At 42.4% G+C, this 21,013-nt stretch overlaps 1 protein-coding gene across 1 annotated transcript in view; it reads left to right on the top strand.

Annotated features, from left to right (window-relative positions):
• The window catches only part of si:ch211-241j12.4 (uncharacterized), a 22,208-nt gene extending 1,462 nt beyond the window's left edge, over positions 1–20,746 (top strand). The window contains exons 2-15 of the mRNA XM_059513597.1: positions 4,558–4,626; positions 4,698–4,821; positions 6,855–6,954; positions 8,857–8,979; positions 9,777–9,893; positions 11,253–11,413; positions 12,911–13,057; positions 13,129–13,231; positions 14,069–14,197; positions 14,709–14,894; positions 16,136–16,368; positions 17,400–18,281; positions 20,066–20,159; positions 20,564–20,746. Of these exons, the coding sequence (XP_059369580.1) occupies positions 4,558–4,626; positions 4,698–4,821; positions 6,855–6,954; positions 8,857–8,979; positions 9,777–9,893; positions 11,253–11,413; positions 12,911–13,057; positions 13,129–13,231; positions 14,069–14,197; positions 14,709–14,894; positions 16,136–16,368; positions 17,400–18,281; positions 20,066–20,159; positions 20,564–20,746 (2,651 nt within the window). The remainder of the gene's footprint in view (positions 1–4,557; positions 4,627–4,697; positions 4,822–6,854; positions 6,955–8,856; positions 8,980–9,776; positions 9,894–11,252; positions 11,414–12,910; positions 13,058–13,128; positions 13,232–14,068; positions 14,198–14,708; positions 14,895–16,135; positions 16,369–17,399; positions 18,282–20,065; positions 20,160–20,563) is intronic.
• Positions 20,747–21,013: the final 267 nt, after the last annotated feature.

Genomic DNA, 21,013 nt, shown 5'->3' with positions numbered 1-21,013 from the left:
ATATATAAATATAATTGTTATTATTTGTTTTTTGACAAATGCAGGTTTTTGGTAGCGTTTTTCTTTTTGAATACATTTTAGTCTCATTTTGTAAACTAAATTGCATGTTGATGTAGTCTTAGTCGCAGGGCCGTCGCCAGTGGGGTGAAAGGTGGTGATGATTATAGGGGCCCACGGCTGAGGGGGGGCCCCCAGCGATCTCCACCGACTGGCTGAGGCCAGCCTAAAAAGATGCTCAGGACAGTTGACGGGCCACTGCTGAGCGTCGTCATGAAAGCTTATAGTTTTCATGTGTTTTTAAGCCTAACCACTTGTCGATTTAAACATTAAATCATCCAAACACAAGACGCGGAAAAGCTGAACAGAGTAGCTGGTTATTCGCGCGCTGTGTTCGGTGCACACGAGAGAGAGAGAGCCACGTATCACGGACCGCGACACTGAACCGAGCTCTCTTCTGCAAAGTTCTCCTCAAAGTCCCTCCTGCACCTGAACGAACAAATACAAATCGCAGTTTGAACAAACAAAAAGATGTGAAAGAGCCCAATTCAGTACTCGCGGTGTTCAGGTGTTCAGGGCTCACGCGGAGAAGTGCGTGTCAAAACGCTTGAACAACCAATGTGCTTTTTGCTCTTGTGCCGACAAATACATACAGAATATCAAAATACCCACCTTGGAAAACTGTCAGTTATTTCTCAAGTGAAAGTAAACAGTTGAGGAAGCTAGCTACTAGCTGCTGTAATGTTAATCCAAGAAAATGAAAGAAAATCACTCACTGCTCTTAACTGAATTACTTTGTAGTTTTAACAAGAATTTATGCACAGTCAAACCAAAAATTATTCAGACACCAGATATAATTATATATATATATATATATATATATATTTACTAGTAGGTACAGGACACTATAAGCGAGTAGGCTATGGCAAAATCAAGCGAACTGTGACATATTATACCCAAAGAATCTTCATACAGTGAAATTGATTTGGGACCAAAACTTGTACCTTAAAAACAGCACCTTATTAAAGCACCATGTATTGCTTATGTGTTTTTTTTTTCTTTCTTTTTCTGAATTGCTAATGCAACCTCACACCATACTCTGAACAAAATGAAGCATTGCTTGGTAATTAGTCAACAAAGTAGTGATGGTTGTGTAAATATTGTCATAAAAACAGTTGTCTGTAGTTTTGGTTGATATGCATTAAATACATTCCTATCAAAGTTATGACACTATCAAGACAAATTTGTTCTGACCGAGTTTAACTCTTAAGTTCTTGTCATATTTTATAACCATTTTAGAAGCAATAGCAAATAAAACTGTAATGTGAGTAATGTTGAAGGTGTCTGTATACATTTTGGTTTGATTGTATATTTGATTTTACACTGAAGAAGACTATCCAGTGCTATTTTATATTTAATTATTCGGTGTCTGTACATGGACACCTACTTGACCAAACTTGAAAAAAACTTAAACATTGTTTAAATGGCACAAATAAATAAAAATGAACGAACATACAAATTAAACTATTTCAAACAGGGCCCACTGGTACAACCTGCACCGCAAACCCCAGCTACGGCCCTGCTTAGTCATCGTTTATTGTCATCTGGTCTTAGTCATGGGGGGAAAAAAGCTCAAAGAACGTTTTTAGTCATAGATTTTGTTAACGAATTAACACTAATGCAAACTCACAATTGTCAATCATAATAAGTTATGAAATTGTAGCATACATTTCTCCCATATGGACATCAACTTGAGATATTCACCGTAAATAAGCCATTACTAAATATAATTTAGAAATTAAGTTTCTGTGACGCTAGCTGCTTTGCAACGGTTTGCATAGTGAAAAGCGCTATACAGATAAACTTGAATTGCATTGAAAGTCAATTGTGATCTAAACTCACAGCTCTGAGAACATGTCAGTATTTTTTTCTCAGAAATGGACTTTAACTTGCAATTGTGAGTTTATAATTGCTGTAAGTGTGTGTAGAGATGCTCTAGAGGCTGTGTGTTTCGGTGTGAATGTGACGCTGTAAGTGTGTGTAGAGATGCTCTAGAGGCTGTGTGTTTCAGTGTGAATGTGACGCTGTAAGTGTGTGTAGAGCTGTTCTCTAGGCTGTGTTTCGGTGTGAATGTCACGCTGTAAGTGTGTGTAGAGCTGCTCTAGAGGCTGTGTTTCGGTGTGAATGTCACGCTGTAAGTGTGTGTAGAGCTGCTCTAGAGGCTGTGTTTCGGTGTGAATGTGACGCTGTAAGTGTGTGTAGAGATGCTCTAGAGGCTGTGTTTCGGTGTGAATGTGACGCTGTAAGTGTGTGTAGAGCAACTGCTCTAGAGGCTGTGTTTCAGTGTGAATGTGACGCTGTAAGTGTGTGTAAAGCTGTTCTCTAGGCTGTGTTTCGGTGTGAATGTCACGCTGTAAGTGTGTGTAGAGCTGCTCTAGAGGCTGTGTGTTTCGGTGTGAATGTGACTCTGTAAGTGTGTGTAGAGCAGCTGCTCTAGAGGCTGTGTGTTTCGGTGTGAATGTGACTCTGTAAGTGTGTGTAGAGATGCTCTAGAGGCTGTGTGTTTCGGTGTGAATGTGACGCTGTAAGTGTGTGTAGAGCTGTTCTCTAGGCTGTGTTTCGGTGTGAATGTCACGCTGTAAGTGTGTGTAGAGCTGCTCTAGAGGCTGTGTTTCGGTGTGAATGTCACGCTGTAAGTGTGTGTAGAGATGCTCTAGAGGCTGTGTGTTTCGGTGTGAATGTGACGCTGTAAGTGTGTGTAGAGCTGTTCTCTAGGCTGTGTTTCGGTGTGAATGTCACGCTGTAAGTGTGTGTAGAGCTGCTCTAGAGGCTGTGTTTCGGTGTGAATGTCACGCTGTAAGTGTGTGTAGAGCTGCTCTAGAGGCTGTGTTTCGGTGTGAATGTGACGCTGTAAGTGTGTGTAGAGATGCTCTAGAGGCTGTGTTTCGGTGTGAATGTGACGCTGTAAGTGTGTGTAGAGCAACTGCTCTAGAGGCTGTGTTTCAGTGTGAATGTGACGCTGTAAGTGTGTGTAAAGCTGTTCTCTAGGCTGTGTTTCGGTGTGAATGTCACGCTGTAAGTGTGTGTAGAGCTGCTCTAGAGGCTGTGTGTTTCGGTGTGAATGTGACTCTGTAAGTGTGTGTAGAGCAGCTGCTCTAGAGGCTGTGTGTTTCGGTGTGAATGTGACTCTGTAAGTGTGTGTAGAGATGCTCTAGAGGCTGTGTGTTTCGGTGTGAATGTGACGCTGTAAGTGTGTGTAGAGCTGTTCTCTAGGCTGTGTTTCGGTGTGAATGTCACGCTGTAAGTGTGTGTAGAGCTGCTCTAGAGGCTGTGTTTCGGTGTGAATGTCACGCTGTAAGTGTGTGTAGAGATGCTCTAGAGGCTGTGTGTTTCGGTGTGAATGTGACGCTGTAAGTGTGTGTAGAGATGCTCTAGAGGCTGTGTGTTTCAGTGTGAATGTGACGCTGTAAGTGTGTGTAGAGCTGCTCTAGAGGCTGTGTGTTTCAGTGTGAATGTCACGCTGTAAGTGTGTGTAGAGATGCTCTAGAGGCTGTGTGTTTCGGTGTGAATGTGACGCTGTTAGTGTGTGTAGAGCTGCTCTAGAGGCTGTGTGTTTCGGTGTGAATGTGACTCTGTAAGTGTGTGTAGAGCTGCTCTAGAGGCTGTGTGTTTCAGTGTGAATGTGACGCTGTAAGTGTGTGTAGAGCTGTTCTCTAGGCTGTGTTTCGGTGTGAATGTGACGCTGTAAGTGTGTGTAGAGCTGCTCTAGAGGCTGTGTGTTTCGGTGTGAATGTGACTCTGTAAGTGTGTGTAGAGCAGCTGCTCTAGAGGCTGTGTGTTTCGGTGTGAATGTGACTCTGTAAGTGCGTGTAGAGATGCTCTAGAGGCTGTGTGTTTCGGTGTGAATGTGACGCTGTTAGTGTGTGTAGAGATGCTCTAGAGGCTGTGTGTTTCGGTGTGAATGTGACTCTGTAAGTGTGTGTAGAGATGCTCTAGAGGCTGTGTGTTTCGGTGTGAATGTGACTCTGTAAGTGCGTGTAGAGATGCTCTAGAGGCTGTGTGTTTCGGTGTGAATGTGACGCTGTAAGTGTGTGTAGAGATGCTCTAGAGGCTGTGTGTTTCGGTGTGAATGTGACTCTGTAAGTGTGTGTAGAGCTGCTCTAGAGGCTGTGTGTTTCGGTGTGAATGTGACGCTGTAAGTGTGTGTAGAGATGCTCTAGAGGCTGTGTTTCGGTGTGAATGTCACGCTGTAAGTGTGTGTAGAGCAGCTGCTCTAGAGGCTGTGTTTCGGTGTGAATGTGACTCTGTAAGTGTGTGTAGAGCTGCTCTAGAGGCTGTGTGTTTCGGTGTGAATGTGACGCTGTAAGTGTGTAGAGCTGCTCTAGAGGCTGTGTTTCGGTGTGAATGTGACTCTGTAAGTGTGTGTAGAGCTGCTCTAGAGGCTGTGTGTTTCGGTGTGAATGTGACGCTGTAAGTGTGTAGAGCTGCTCTAGAGGCTGTGTTTCGGTGTGAATGTGACTCTGTAAGTGTAGAGATGCTCTAGAGTCTGTGTCGTTTCAGAGCTCCAGGCGTCCGCTGCACCCCTGCCCTCAGATCAGCTGCTGCGCTCCGGAGCGGTCATATTCCCCGGTAAGAGCTGCGCTCGCTCACTCCCTCACTGCTGTGTGCTGGCTTGCTCTGATGGAGATCTGTGTCCACAGGAGCCTTTGACCAGCACGGCTGTCCTCTGGTCCTGTTCCCCGCGGAGGCTCAGGGTAAACTCCCAGAGGAGCTCAGTAGAGAGGAGGTGTCCCACTTCATACACTACTGTCTGCGCCTGCACAAGTACGACACGCTGCTATCACTCAATCTAAACATGTGGAATAAGAAAACTAAAGTCTTGAAGAATCTGCAAGCTGCTCTTTTCCATATGAGAACGGGTGCTGATTCATGCTGCTGAGCTCCCTAAAGAACGAAAGACATGTTAATAGTCCTATCGACCCATTAGTACTCTACAATGGTTTACAACCTGCACATCTGTCTGTGGTTTTTAGCATCATTAACATCAAACCCGTTTTCTTTTTATTCAGCTTTGTGTAGAACCAAGTAGAGGAGTTTATTTATTGATGGGATTAAAGTTGGCATTACGTCACTTGCACACAAATCAATCTTCTGCAGTGAATCCAAACAGCTGATAAAACGTTCACTGGAGGTGATCATCTTAATGCTGGACTTGTTTCAGCTTTTGTCTTCTCCAGATGTTCACTGATGGACTGGAGTGCTGTGGATTACTGTGATGTTTTTATCAGCTGTTTGGAGACTCATTCTGACGGCACCCATTCACTGTAGAGCATCCATTGACGAGACAGTGATGCAATGTTATATTTCTACAAACCTGATAAAGAAACAAACACATCCTGAGGCTTTTTATTTATTTATTTTGTCGACATTAAAGGCAGGCGTACACAGTGCGAATTCAGATGGCCGGAAGATCGTATGTCCATGCACACATCACGAGTGAGTTTATCTGAAAATCGTACAGACGAGGTGATTGAAGCGATTTTACGACCTGCTGATTTCCGAAGCAATTGCACGAAGTTAATATAACTGCTCTCCCTCTCTCATAACTGCATATAAAATATTGATACGAGCCGTGACTGTTTTCTACACATACAGGTTCTTTTTCAGCAACAGGAAACCCGGATCTCGGTCACCCTAGTGTGTGTGTGTGTGGTTTATGGGGACACAAATATCTAGAATGACATGGTTTGAGGTCACTTCTTGTGCCCTTGTAAACCAGATGCCTTAAAAAAAAAAAAAACTAATCTAAACTGTTTAATTGAAATTTTAAACATGCATTTTTCCCGTGATTGATAGTGTATGGGGATAGAATATACAGTTTGTACAGTATAGAAAACCGTTATGCCTATGGAGAGTCCCCGTAAACCACATATAAGTGTGTGTGTGTGAGAGAGAATTAAAAAGCCTAGTTGTATACTAGAGCTAGCATAGCCTATCTGTGGCTAACAATAGGTAACATCTCCTCACCTGATAAATATAGCTCTTGGGCAATCCGCTGTAAAATATAATCACGGACGTCCCTGTCATGGTACACTCTGCTAGAAACATCATACAGCGCTCTCTGTTCCTGCCAGAGTTCAGAGAGTTTATCCTCATTGGTCAACTTCAGATAGATCAACAAATCGGCTCGTTCAACCGCACGCGTCACATTCAAACCGATAGCTCACAAACTTTTTAGACATGTTTACAAATGGTCAGGAGGTCGGGAAGTGCTCGTAAGGCACTCTGCTCGACTCGTAACTCCTCGCACATGATACGAGCCGTGAGCATACATGATTTCCACATAATTGAAAAATATCGCATGCAAACTCGTACGACAGCAAAAATCGCACAGTGTACGCCCGTCTTAAAGGGATAACCTTTTTAAATTTAACTGAACTAATGTCATTCTCCTCATAAATATAGCCGAGGTAGCTCACATGGCATTAAATCAAACTAATAAACTTAAAGGGGTAGTTCACAGAAAAAAATGAACCTTTAGTTGAACTGTCCCTTTAGGCGTGATGACCTCTAACACGCAAGCTATGATTACAGGCCTCTGGTGCTTTTGTGTTGCTCTTCTCAAACTCTTGACATCCCTTGATCACTGTTGATCACACAGAGCAGCTTGCACTTTCTGCCAGATCTTCAGTTTCACAGAATCAGGTCATGTCTTTTTGCTGCTGCACTTACTCTGAAAATCACGTCTCTGTTTGCGCACATGCCTGACTGATGGTGCGTGTGTGTGTGTGCGCGTGCGCGTGTGTGTGTGTGTGTGTGGTGTCTTCCTCCTCTCTGTCCTGTGTTTCTGTTGGCAGTATACGAGGCGAGGAGAGCCTGCTGTCTGTGGTGGTTGATCTGAGGCAAGCCAACCTCTCCATCGCACGTTTCATCGCTGAGACTCTCCTGTTGCTGGAGGTATTCACTGCGTTATTCTGTCTCGTGTAGAGTCATTCTGGCTCTTCTAGAAGTATCATTCGGTCTCTATATATGTGCAGGAGGAGATGACGGGCTTAATGGTTTTTGTTCTGTGTTCAGCCGGTTTAATCCGCTGGAAGCATTCGTATACTACACTATTACTCCATCCTTTTCTGTGACTGACACTTGATGTGTGCTGAAAGGAATAGTGTTCCTAACAATACAAAGCGGTCTCAATTGGCACACTTGTTCTTTTAATGACAATTTTCCAGATTTCACACAGTTAATTTGTTAATCAACTGCTCCGTTATGGTGGTGTATGAAGGTGCTAGCCAGGATTGAGGATGGTTTAGATGACAAATTGTATACAACAGGAGTAATTTTTATTTTTTTTACAGTAGCTATTATACATCACAAATATAATTGTTTATATAATGTGGTTATAAAATTGTTTACGGCAATATGTTTTCATTATTGGACTGCAGTCTTACACACATTACACGGGGATGCAGGCAGACGTGTGAACAACAGCATGCGCACGCTCACGTCACGATGTTGTGCGTGTGGTCACGAAAACTTAATGTTTGCTTGTGTTTTTAAGCACTGAACAACTAAAACAACTGATTTTAGGCCGTTGAAACAAACAACAGAGCTAAATGTGTGTGCTGTCTCTGTTTCTGTGTGAGAGGAGTGTGTAAACCGTGCATAAGCTGCTAATAGAGCTCGTGAGCATTTCTGCTGCTTTATTGGCTTTGAACGATTGCATAAACCCTTATATGCGTCCAAATGCAAGTATCCTCAAACACAGTCATTTAGGTCTTAAGGGAATGTAAACAGTTGTGAGAGAAAGCGCATATGTAACAGTATATTAGATCCGGACTTCAGTCTTAAAGGGGAAGCTGTCCAATATTCATCTGTCTGCCATTCATGAAAATCTCTCACTGCTCTTGACTAAATCACTTTTGTAACTAGAATAAGAAAATAAATAATGCTAATGGTTGTGTATATTCTGTGTGTATGTATGTGTGTGTGTAAATAAGCAGGGAGATGTTTCCTCATCTCAGCATGACACACACACACACACACACACACCGAGACCATAAAACTGGCATTCATGAGCTTGTGTTGAACCGTGGATGTTGTACAAATCCATTCGATATATTGAGAATTGTGACATCCCTAGAAGAAACTTTAAAATATCCCCCTTTTAAGAGATTTCACAAAATAATCAGACAGGAAAACATCTATTATGTATTTAAATGTTGCTTGTAAAGTGATTTTCCATTCATACTTGTTGAATGCCATCAGTTGAGGAAAGGGGCTTCTTGTGACTGAATCTAGGGCTGAACTGTTAGTTGTCTGTCTGTCATGGGACCGTGATGACGGTGTAACTGGTTTCAGAACATGACTGTAAATGTGTTGAGCTCTGGCACAGGGCAAGATCAGTGAATGCTGTTTCCATCATTGACGTCAAACCTGGCGTGATACAGCTTCATGTGCCAAAACCTAACATGCGAGCAAATTAGTTTTTGGAGCTATAGCCGTTTAGAGAACTGCATTGGTTTAAATCAGGTGGACTTTGTTTAGGAGATTGGCAGTGGAAATGTTTTCTGTCTGCGTTCATGCATGGTGATCTGTAAATGCCCGATGTATTTCCTGAAAGTCTGTTTGCTGGATTTGTCTGAGCTCTTGCTCTGTGTTTGTGATGGTCTCGTGAAGCTGTAGTCTTGTGCTGGTGACGAGGCTGAGATCTTGAGCTGAGGATCACATGCCTGCTCTGATCTAATGATGGAAGCGAGTGGGCAGCCATCGCCCTGAACATAGACAAAGGAAACTCACAGCCCTGCATTACTGAGTCACTGAGCCTACAGAGCGTCTGCTGTACTGTCCTGTGTTGTGTAGGTCTCCAGAAGGATCATCCACTCAGTGTATATTGTTCAACCAAAGAAGAAAGATGTCCTGAAGCTGCTGGGGAAACTCCTGACGCCGAGTGGCTCCAAGCAGCACAGACCCGTCCTCTTCAAAGTGAGTAACACGTCTGAATGAGTCCAGACCTTCACGAGCACACGTCCCACACCTCTGCTCTGTCCCAGTGGGCTAAATGTAGGTTTTCCTCACTATGAATCCCTACACAAACGGGACTGAACATCAGGTGGGATTTAAAGAATCGATCAGGGTTTCAGCTGTCCGTGCTCATAACTGTTAGTTGGCTAGAAAAGTACTTTAGAGAGGAGTATATCTGAATAAATCTGTCGTGGGCGTGAGTAATGACCCACACCATTAAAACTGTTATATATTGAGACCGAAATGAGAAGGATGTGATTTCTCGGTCAAAGCCACTTTATTTTCTTGAATGTTTAGGGTTCATTTATGTGGCTTCATGAAACCTTATGTAGTTTAAATGTTGCCATACAATAGTTCTGAAGTGCTTCTTGTAATCGATATCTGTTGACTAACGGTTTGAGCTGAGTTTACAGAAGTGCTTCACACAATGATTCACATATGATTGTTTTTCTTATTATAAATAAGATAAATGAACTAATATAAAGTGTATACTTGTAGATTGACATTTGAATATTGATTTTGAACATTAATACATTAATTAAAATTGGAATGTTTTATTAATTTGATTATCCTGTTGTCCCACTGATTAACGCTGGTTTACAGGTTTTATTTTATTTTTGGTACCATGTTGAAAATGTCACCATATCTGAAATAAATCGAATTAAATCCGTTCCCTATCTCTGATTTTCAAAGCTGTGTGTCTTTCTGCTTTGCAGCGGTTTCAGTGTTGAGCTCTAATGTCTTGTGTTTGTGGACAGCGTGTCTTCGTCAAAGAGGTTTTTGAGCTTTCCAACTACATCGACAGAAGCCAGTTACCGTCTAGTTTGGGCGGATACCTCGTTTACTGCCATAAGAGCTGGGTCGCCTTCATTAAGGTAGGAGTCTTTTGCTTATTAGTGAAGCATGTTAAATGTTTTGATAAACTCGAGAGTCCAGTGTAAAGACCCCCCTGTAAAACTGTGTGTGTGTGATGTGAAAGCATGTGACGGCCTGTTCCTGTCCTCCCTCCAGCCTGTGTTTAGATCGGAGAGCCCATCTGCAGCAGGATGGATCAGTCACACCACAGCAGGGTCTCATGATCCGCCTGATGGCCTTAGATAATGCCTGACGTACTCTACACACTTATTTGATTTCTCTCCCCAGCAGATCCTCCTGGCCGTGTTTAGTATGTGCATGTTCAGTGTGTGTGCGCTGACTCAGATGTGTGATTCATTAGTGAGTGTATTCATAAGCACATCGTCTCTATTGTGTGTCGTCCTGGAGAAGCTTCAGAGGACAATCATCTGCGGTCATTAGCATGTGAAAGGGCCACACACTGTCCCTCTGATGCGCTCATCAGTGCGTCCAGCATCCGCTCTTTCTCATGGGTTCACTCAGGGCTCCATATTGTCTTTCTGATCTGGACTTCTTTGAGCAGAGCGTGGGATTTGGTAAGGGTGCGCTCCACAGGTTATGATTGATGGGGCATGTTTGTCTTTTGTATTTTATTAAAGGGTTTAAAGCTAATTTTTAAAGGGTTGATGAACTGGCAAACAAAGTCTTTTGACAAGAGGTCATTGTACTGTAAAAACATACTGTAAGTTTAAGAACTCAAAGCTGTCATTAGTCTAAAAACGGCTTATATTGAAGGCAGTCTGCCAAAACAACAGCTTGTGGAATGTAAGACTTAATGATGTAATGGTGTGGAAATGTTTCTCCATCGTTCTGTTTGGCCCTGATCACCAATTCTACATCTGTGCCCCTTAAAGTCGAACACACCTGCTGTGTCTAGCCCCGCCCACTGCAGTGTAAATAAGAGAATATGCAGGTCTACACAGAAACCAAACCATAAAGATGAGATGCAGTGCCAAGCTTGTGGAAAAAATGTGTGTGTGTTGCCTTCCTTCTGATCCCAACGTTAGGAAAGAGTGAAATAAAACAAGGCACTATTTGACGCAAGATTTTCACAAAGATTGAAACTAAAAGATAGTGTGATATTGGATCTGACAGCAATGTCACAACACAAGTTATGTGGTCCGTCTGGTATCGGATCATATGATGTACTATTTATGCGTTTTTAACCTAAATCACAGCAGAGGCCCTCTGTGAAGGACACAGACTGTCAATCATACACGGCTCTCAGCCAATCACAGCAGAGGGTGTTTACTTCTGAGTCTACAATCAAGGCAGTTCATGACCCTTTAAAGCTGAATCTGGTTTGGTGTCTGGAGCGTCTCGTCCTCTGGTTTGTGCAGGAGATGGATGCGTTTGTGCAGGAGTTCCTGTTGGTGGTGAAGCGCCTGCCGTCCTGTATCTGGAGTCTGCAGGCGCTCTCGAAGCGTCCCGTCCCAGCAGACCTGGAGCGGCTGCAGGAGTTCTGCTGTGTGAACCAGGCCCACTTCCAGCAGCTCCGCAGGTACTGCTCCGACTCCGCACACACCTCTCTCGTCTTACAGCCGTTTACAGCAGCTACTGCACACACCGTGTTTGGGGCTGTCTGTCCACCCGCTCATGTAGTGGTCCGTGATGGACGAAGTACACAAGTGCTTGAGGAGTTAGAGCACTTTTATACTGTGTCCAGACCCACTGACTTGTTCACTTCATAGTCAGTGTTGAGATTCATTTGTAGCAGCATACAGGCTGATGTGTTTCATTGCATGTGTTTGGACTATTGACCAACAGAGCGCATTAAAACTCAAAATCTATGCAAAGGAAAAGCATACAGTGCCCTAAGCCTTGCTTTGCTGGAGAACATTGGTGAAATGGCAGAGATTAGTTTTTCAGAAATAATACCGGTACTTGCATTTAATAATGTAAAATAAAACTCTGTCCCTTCACTGTATGAATTTAATATGCGCTGATTCTTATTAAAGCTGTTAAAGTTAATCAGTCTAGAGCAGTGAGTGATTTGTCTTCTGGTCTGGTGTTTTATAAATGTTATTGACTGATCGAAGGAATATTATGCTACTGTCACTTTAAGACCGAATGGAGTGATCCAGTATTCTTACAGATTTCTTTCTCGACCGTTTACATTCACGTAAAACAAAACTGACTGTATTTTGCTTTATTCTAGGGATGAGCGATATCTTATCATTTGAGATTATACCAGTAAAAGTTCTCCCTACGATAAGAAGTCTTCTCGCGATTATAACCATAAAGTGTAGTTGTTAAATATACTTTCTTTATAAAAGTACCCAAGATTGCTTGATAAAACACTGATAAAACATACATTTTATGCAATTGTATGTTTGTTTTTTCACTGCGTAATCTCGTGGTGTATTCTACATAAAACGCTGTTTTGTCATGGTTAGGCAATGACATCACAGGTCATATAGCATCTTTTAGCAACACATCCTCTGCCTTCATCCAGTTCACCTGGACACTGATTCTGATGCACACATGGGGTTTCTGCACAAGGGCGCCCTCTGGCTGCCAGTGTAGGAAATAAAGTAATTACAGTACGAGTGTTTTAAATGCTAACACCCTTTTTTGGGTAAAAATAGGAAAAAACAGGGTTCCCTAAATTATCATCATTGTTCTCGCAATATCATGATATATTTAAGCCCATATCGCCCATCCCTAGTTAAAACATCGCCAAGATGGAAGTTTTTATTTTATTTTTATTTAGGCATTCGAATGATTGCGCTCCCTTCAGTCCATTAATTTGCTTGTGGAGGCATCTTTGTGTGTTCATGCTTCAGGTGTTAGTTCTCTTACTGTACGTCTAGACTTTTTTCTCTCATGCTGTATTTTTATCTGTAACTTAAGCAGACCTGCCCACATCAATCTGCACCAGATATATTTGCGTATTCAATGTAAATGATAGTTAAATCTCTATAAATGGTCAAACAGATGTATCGTCATATCTCCTAGCACAGAAATCCAGTGTGACATTGTGACTGTGTGTGTTTAGGGATCTTGGTTTGGATGACTTGTTGAAGCACTGCGAGGGTTTGTTGGAGAAGCTGCGGTTCCCTGAGAAAGAGCCCTGTTTTCATGCCATGGCTGGAACGCTGCTCTACACACACACCTCACTAGAGATGCTCCACAACTACAACAGGTAGGAGTCCTTCAGCTCTCTGAGAGTGAGATCGCCGCCTCCACGACCCAGCGTCTCTCTCTGTGTGTCAGGATCACTGCTGCGGTGGAGAAGGTGGAGTTACTGTGGCAGCAGGTGTTCTCCAGAGCCCACGTCCAGCTGCAGCTCCTCCATCTGCAGAGGGACGCCCAGCAGGTCAGGAGCACGCTGAGGGACAGAATAGGGCAGATCACTTGAGGCTAGCAGGGCTTTATGCCTACAAGGTTTTGTTAACCATAGTAAAATATGCACCAATGGGAATTAAAAGATATGGTTAAATCTATGTGCATATGGGTAACTTGTAACAAGTAGTGTATCGGATTACAAGGCTACAGATTACATTTGATTACTTTTTTGATTGCTTTTCTAAATGGTTTTTAACTGTTAATCGTCTTGAAACCTGTAAAGCAGGCAAGGGTTAATCATACACTGATTCCTGTCAGACTTTCACAATCCTTCATCACTTTAAGATGATTTAATGTTAAAGCACAGCCACCACAATACCTCTTCTACTTCAAGACCTTTCTGAGATTACACACAGATTTAAAATCGGATGTAGTTATGATACGGCTTTTGAAATCCAATCTTTGCATTGCACTAAAAAATGCCTTGGAAAAAAGTTATTCAAGAAGTATACGCCTTAAGATTATTTTCTGTTTGTGTCCTAAACTCCTGCAACTTTCTCATATTTCAGAGCATTAAGTTGAATTTGGGAAATTAATACAAATCTGTGTGAGAATATTTCGATGTTTGATGTTAAAACTGTAATTTTAATTACACACTTTTCTCAGTAGTTGAAACTGATTACTGTTAATTTATTTTGCAACTAATTCCTGTAGTTCTGTTACATGTACCTAGTGTCTCCAACACTGCGCACCTCTCATTGGACATGAATCCAGATGATGTGACCAACCATGCTTTATACTTGTTGTAATATCCACATGAAGAAGTGTGTTGAGTCTGAGTGCGGTGTTCTGCTAATGTGTATTTCAGATACAGGAGCAGATGTTTGCGCTGCACAGGGAGAAGGTTGAGCCCTACAGGATTGAAGTGGCTACAGACGTGCACCGAGCTGAAGAGATCCGGCTGGAGTTTGAGGCTTCAGTATACACTCATGCAATGGTGCGTGACCATTAAACCCAGCGTGTGGTCCGTGTTTACACAGACATTAGGCTGTGTGTACGGTAGATGTGATGCAGATTTTCAACCGCATAGTACAAGCACACATCAAATTCTTCTAAATGTCTGTACAATTTGTGAGCTGAGCATATGCATGTGCACTTTGATTATTTGTTAACCAAGTTAGTTTGTCCACAAGGCCTGAGCGGTTTCACATTGTGTTCACATGCGATCAAATAGAGCAGGTGTATGTGTATCTGAAGACACCGCTTTGAGTGTTTGCATCAAAACTGCAGTGTACTTTTGGGCTTAAGTCTGATATCACTGCTTCAGATGCCTTTGGTCCATTCACAGAAACGCTTGCTGGTTTAGTTCTTGTCTGTTGAATAAGCTCTTATGATGTATTCCTGTGGTCACTGAAATGAAAGGCTACACTGTATTGAGCTGTAGTAATGCTGTAATGTCCCAGTGTGACCCCTGGCAGAGTTTGTGTGACCAGGTCTCCTGTGAGCAGGCGCTGGTTCGTCGTGCGGAGGACGTCATGCACACGTTAGCGGAGACGGTTCCCTTCAGCGAGAGGAAGCCTGCAGAGCCGTGGCTGGAGGATCTGGACCGACTGAAGGAGAACCTGTCCTCTGCTGTTCAGCGTCTGTATCAGACTCTCAGGACCGTGTCTGACTTCCATCACACCTGCAACAGAGTATGTGTGTGTGTGTGATCTGTGTTTGGGGTTCAGGCAGAAAGCTGCACATCAGTCGTTCTCTGGTGTGACTCGAACAAGTAGAAATGATCCGCTTCTCAGAGGGAGGAAGTGCTGTTGTTAATGGTCATGTGTCAGAACTGTACAATAATTTGGAGCAGATCCGTGTGATCGAAACTATCCTAGTAAAGAATTGATGTATACTGAGGATGGATCAGAACATTTTCAGAGAGGTTCATAAACTAAAATACGTTCTTGTCTTAGGACCACCTTGATTAAACTTTCTGATCCACTTCAAATGTGGACTATTGTGTATATAAAATGCATTTATAGTTCAGATCTATTAGCATATTTTCTGACGTATCGCTCGAGACTTAATGATAGATATGTGACCCTGGAGCACAAAACCAAGGGTCTTTTTATTTTTTTTTTAAATCTACATCTGAAGCTGAATAAATCATCTCTCCATTGATGTGTGGTGTGTTCGGAGGACAATATTTGTCTGAGATACAACTATTTGAGAATCTGGAATCTGAGGGAGAAAAACAAATCTAATTATTGAGAAAATCATCTTTAAAGTTGTTCAAATGAAGTTCTTAGCAATCCATATTACTCATCAAAATTTGAGTTCTGATATATTAACAGTAGGACATTTACAAAACCTCTTCATGAACATGATTTTTACTTAATAGCCTAATGATTTTGGGCGTAAAAGAAAAATTTATAATTCTGACCCATACAATGTTTTGTGTATAGCTACAAATCTACTTTTGCTACTGACGTGACCCTGGAGCACAAAGTAGTCTTAATTCATCTTTATTTGAAAGACTACTTGTACACAATGCACATTTCTTAGTATTGAACCTAAAATGTGTTTAAATATCTTTCATTTAGAATTCAGAAATCCTACAATCCTCTTAAGGGACATTAAAAGCGCACCTGAAGTATAATTGCAATAGTTCCACTTCAGCACAATCAAATATACCTCTGTATATCTTTTAGATTAACTTCAGCACTACAGTCACACAGTGCCTTGAGCACAACATTAGCTGGTCCAGTTTAGCGGTCTTTAAGTTTGCCTGTTTTTTTGTATGTAAATGTATCTGTAGACAGATGAACAGTGGGGCTTTTGACCGCTACACAAGGTCAAAGTGCATGAGACCCAAACACTGTCCTTGTGTCTATAATGTGGTGTTAGTGTCAGCTTGACTCCGTGTAATGTGTGGTCTGGTTGTGGTCAGTGTCAGAGCTGGTATGGTGCAGTGCTGTGTGAGAGCCTCCTGCAGGAGCTGCTGTGGACTGGACACTGTGAGCTCAGACGATCTCCAGACCGGTCCAGCTGCAGGAGACGAGTCCAGAGCTTCCTCAGGACAAACCCCTGCCCCGAGGTGCAGGAGCTGGTGAAGCTGGCTCATCTCTCCAACGCAGTGAGCGACCCGCAGCTCCGGCACACCGGCACGCAGCTGTCTCACAGGTACACAGAGATACAACTGTGGCTCACTTATGCTTGAGTTGTCCAGTGCATTATGGGCAAGCAGCCTTGTTCAGTGTGGACTCTTGGGTTGCTGTGGTGCTAAAAAAAAACAACAAAAAAAACTCAATGCGATGAATTTGCTGAAAATGTCCTGTTTGGCAATGGGTGCTCTGCAGTGAATGGGTGCCATCAAAATAAGAGTCCAAGCAGCTGATAAATACAATATAATACAAAATAAAATTATAAACTTTATCAGCTGTTTGGACTCATTCCGACGGCACCCATTCACTGCAGAGCATTGGATCTAATAGTCAAAATTTAGACTGCAACTATCTTTAAACTGATGATCTGCTAGTTTACCTTAAACTGAAACTGGCCACAGAAAACCCTTTGGACCCATCAGCAATACGGATAATGTCAATAGGCTGATAACTGACAAACTATCTTACTGAACGGTTTCATTACATTTATATTTTGGCATTTAGCAGACACTTTTATCCGGAAAGACTTAAATGAGGACAATAGAAGCAATCAAAATCAACAGAGCAATGATATATAAATGCTATAACAAGTCTCAGTTAGCTTAAACACAGCACACGTAACTGTATAATAACTGAAAAGACCGATAGGATAGAAAAATAAGGCAAGCTAGTGTTTTTTTTTTTTTTAAACATGTTTGCAGGAGTTGTCAGTCAAGTAATGTTTCCACAGTTATTAACATTGTAAAAAATACACCCATGATTTAATTTTAATTTAATTACAAAGTAAACAAAAAATTCTTGCTCTGGGTGTGATGGCCTTTTCCCCTCTTGGAAAGTCATAGAAATGCTGTTGTGAATCTTGTTATTGGGCCAAATAGAACTCAAAACTGATTTGTAGTTTGTTCATCACTGTAGAAGCTTAACTCTAACCCTGTCTGTCGGTTGGTTGTGAATGGTGTTTATTGGAAATGCTGTGCTGGTGTGTTAAGAAACCTGAGACTTGTGCAGCGTGGAGCTTCTGTTTGAACCTGTTTTCATGACCGTCCACAGATGCATGACTCTGAGGAGACTCTTGACCTCCCCTGGAGCTGTTCCCCTTCACGACCTTCAGCTTGCCCTACAGTGGCAGTACGAGTTCCTCAGGGGTCACCACAAGACCGCTGACATCACTTCCCCCGAGGACGAGCGGGTTTCCTGCGGTCTGCCTCCAGACTCGGCCGCTCGTGCGGTTCTTCAGTATGATAGCTTGTGTGATTTGGCCAAGTGGCCTTCTGTTGGCGACTGCCGTCACCAGATCTCGTCTGCAGGCAAACCTCCTTCTCTCAGCTCCTTTGACTCTGGCTTCGACGGAGCGGCCAGCAGTCACCTGGACAGCAGGACTAGAAGAGAGCCGCTGCCGAGGACTCTGGGAAACGGAGACTCTGCTTTCAAGTCGAAACCTCTGCGTGGACAGATCGACGAGGAGAACATTGTGAGCGTGTCTGATTCTGAAGACCAGCGTGAAGAGCTAGGGTTTAGTTTAAAGCGGGACTCCACTCGTGCCAGCATTCAGATTGTTCCCAAAATAACCTCCGACTCTCTGAACCTTGAGATCAAGGTGAAGCGCTCCGGCACGCTGCCCAAGAACCCCTGGCTGAGCCTCCCGATAGACGACCTGGAGAGCTCCTATACGGTCACCATCACCCCCAGCTCCTCCAGAGGCCCGAGGAGCCCCGGCCGGGCTGCAGATCGACCCTCTCCGACGGAGGAGATGGGGACTGCTCCAGACCACCGTCAGCAGAGCTTCCAGGAGTGCGAGCTGGATCCTGGGGGAAACGTTCTCTCCAGTACCTTAACAGATCTCGAAGACAAGCCCAGCAGCACGGTGGATGATCCTTCTCTTCTCTGGGACACCTTTGATCTTCACAATCTCAGACGGGACTCTTACGAACGGTTAGACTTCTCTTTAGTGTGTGAAACATTAGTTCACCCAAAAATTTAAAAGTTATTACACTACTATTACACATTATTGTTAGTTATTAAATAATCATTTATTCAAACTCCTCTACATTTTGGATACCTGAGGGTGTTTCTTGGTGGGATCAGGTTTGTAGAAATGCAGCATTACATCAGTGTCTCATCAATATGTAGCCGCACTGGGTTGTACATTATAATTAACTCAAATGATATATAGGGAATTTTAATAATCAGGAATATGATTTATATATATATCTCATTTATTGAAGATGAAAAATAGGTCAATTGCATATATCAATAACTCATTACAGGGCACTGTAATTTACTCATTAATGTCAATATTCCATTCTTCATATCAATTATAGTGATATCTCTTACTGTAAATTACCGCAAATCAAACAGTGGTTTGTCCAGCAAACAGCCGTAAGATTAACTTATCAACTTTCAATAAAGTTATCACTTCTTATAATTCAAGGAAAAATATTATCTGGCCATGAAAACATTATCCTATCATTATGAAATTTCGGTTACTAAAAAGTAAAGAGCTTGTAGCTAAAGATCAGACATTTCATTGACTCGTGAAGTGAGCGTTTCAGACAGAGGCAATCATGAATATATATTGGTTAAAGTTTTATGAGCTGGTCAGGGGGGTAGGTTTACAACTCATGATTCTATTTGAGAACATGTAAATTGGAAATGTTTCTCCTAATTTTAAAGTCCGCAATTTATAATCCTCACATAACAGGATTAACCACTTTATGCAACACACAATATATATTCAAAATACATATTATTAAGGACTTGCATAAAGAGCGTAAAGAGAAGTTTGTGTGTTTAGGAATGTGGGCGTTTTGTTCCTCCTTTGAGGCTCGCACGGGTATCCCTGGACCGTCTCAATAGGTGTAATAACTGTCACCCCTGCCAGGATGTTGCCGACATCGTGGCACCCCAAATGGTGAATTATGTTGGAAGATGTTGTAAAACAAAGGTCCTTGTTTACTCACAGATTCATTAATATGGAACAGATGGCTGAAATACCATCAGCTCAATAGTGTTACAAATGAATGCTCTGCAGTGAATGGGTGCCGTCAGAATGAGAGTCCAAACATCTGATAAAAACATCACAATAATCCACAGCACTCCAGTCCATCAGTGAACATCTGGAGAAGACAAAAGATGAAACGCATCTAGCATTAAGATGTTTTTAACTCGAATACATAGTCTATAATCCATAATAACACTTCCTCCAGTGAAAAAGTGCATCTGCTGTTGTCTCTCACAGATTTGTTTAGAGCTGTTTAAACGCTGCTTGATCTGTGCAGATTTCTCTCCTGATTCAGACCAGAACACTTTTTCACTGGAGGAAGTGTTATTATGGATTATAGACTCTGTGTGTTTGAGTTAAAAACATCTTAATGCTGGGTTTGTTTCAGCTTTTGTCTTCTCCAGATGTTAACTGATGGACTGGAGTGCTGTGGATTATTGTGATGTTTTTATCAGCTGTTTGGACTCTCGTTCTGACGGCACCCATTCACTGCAGAGCATCCATTGATGACACACTGATGCAGTGCTACATTTCTACAATTCGGATGAAGAAACTCCTCTACATCTGGGACGATCAGAGGGGGAGCGTTTTTTAATTGTTATATTTTGTGGTAGCTTTTACTGTAGTGAGCATCTTCAGAGTCCAATGTCTGTGCTCTGCTTCAGCTGGATGTTTCCGATGTTTCTTCTAAGGGTTAGTGTTGTTCTCTGTGTAGGTTGGACGTGTCTCTTGGTGACTGGGTTCAGAGAGAGCAACAGGAGCTGAGAGAGGTGGAGGAGACTTTAGACCGAGCAGCTGAGATACTACAGGTGTGTCTTGAGCATCTCTTCTGTTCTCATGTCTCGTGCATCAGGTCAGTCAACCATACAGACAGATACCGTGATCTGCACATTTAAAGAGTGCCACAAGGGCGTTTAATGTGCATTTGATGATAAAATGAATAATTCGAAATCTGGTCATTTTTAATCAGAAGTAGCGAAGCACAAAGCTGTTGTGGTGATTGGATGGAATGTGTTCTATATAATGCCGTGTTAATTCATGCGTCAAATGAAAGATCATAGATGAGGGAAAGAAAATAGTTTCTTAATTTCCAAGATCAGTCGTCTTTGTTTTTGTTTGCTACACATGCATATTGAACCAGAAGACCTGTAATGAATATTTCTGATCGTACGTGTACCATGAAAACCCTGCTCCACTCTGTGTGACTTTTCAGGAGGAGGAAAGTGTGCTTGCACAGGAAGTGGAGCTGGAGGAGCTGTTGAGGTCCGAGGACCTGCACAAACACTGGCCCACATGGACTGAAGAACACCAGCTTGCAGTGAGTCTGAGTCCGCCTGGACTCACTCAAAACACCACAATAGATTTAATTGAGTTTATGCAGTTGCCAAATGCATAGCTTTCTAGCATTATTTTATGCTACTATAGCAACAATTTAGCTCAGTCCATTTCACAAACTCACATTTTAATTGTTACTCGCACACTGTTTGTTGCTCTAACTTGAAACATGAAATTGCTGCCCAAGTCATTATTTATATCTGGTGATCTAAAATGTTTGTTTCCTCTGTATTTCAATGTAAATGTGCTATGGATCTCTTTGATTCTGCGCTCTCGGGTCTTTATAGCAGCTTCTGACACGACGCATCATTCTAGAACACGGCACTCA

The sequence above is a fragment of the Carassius carassius genome, chromosome 27 (assembly GCF_963082965.1).
Source record: "Carassius carassius chromosome 27, fCarCar2.1, whole genome shotgun sequence".
In the NCBI taxonomy this organism is placed as follows: domain Eukaryota; kingdom Metazoa; phylum Chordata; class Actinopteri; order Cypriniformes; family Cyprinidae; genus Carassius; species Carassius carassius.
This window is presented reverse-complemented; position numbering and strand designations above follow the sequence as displayed.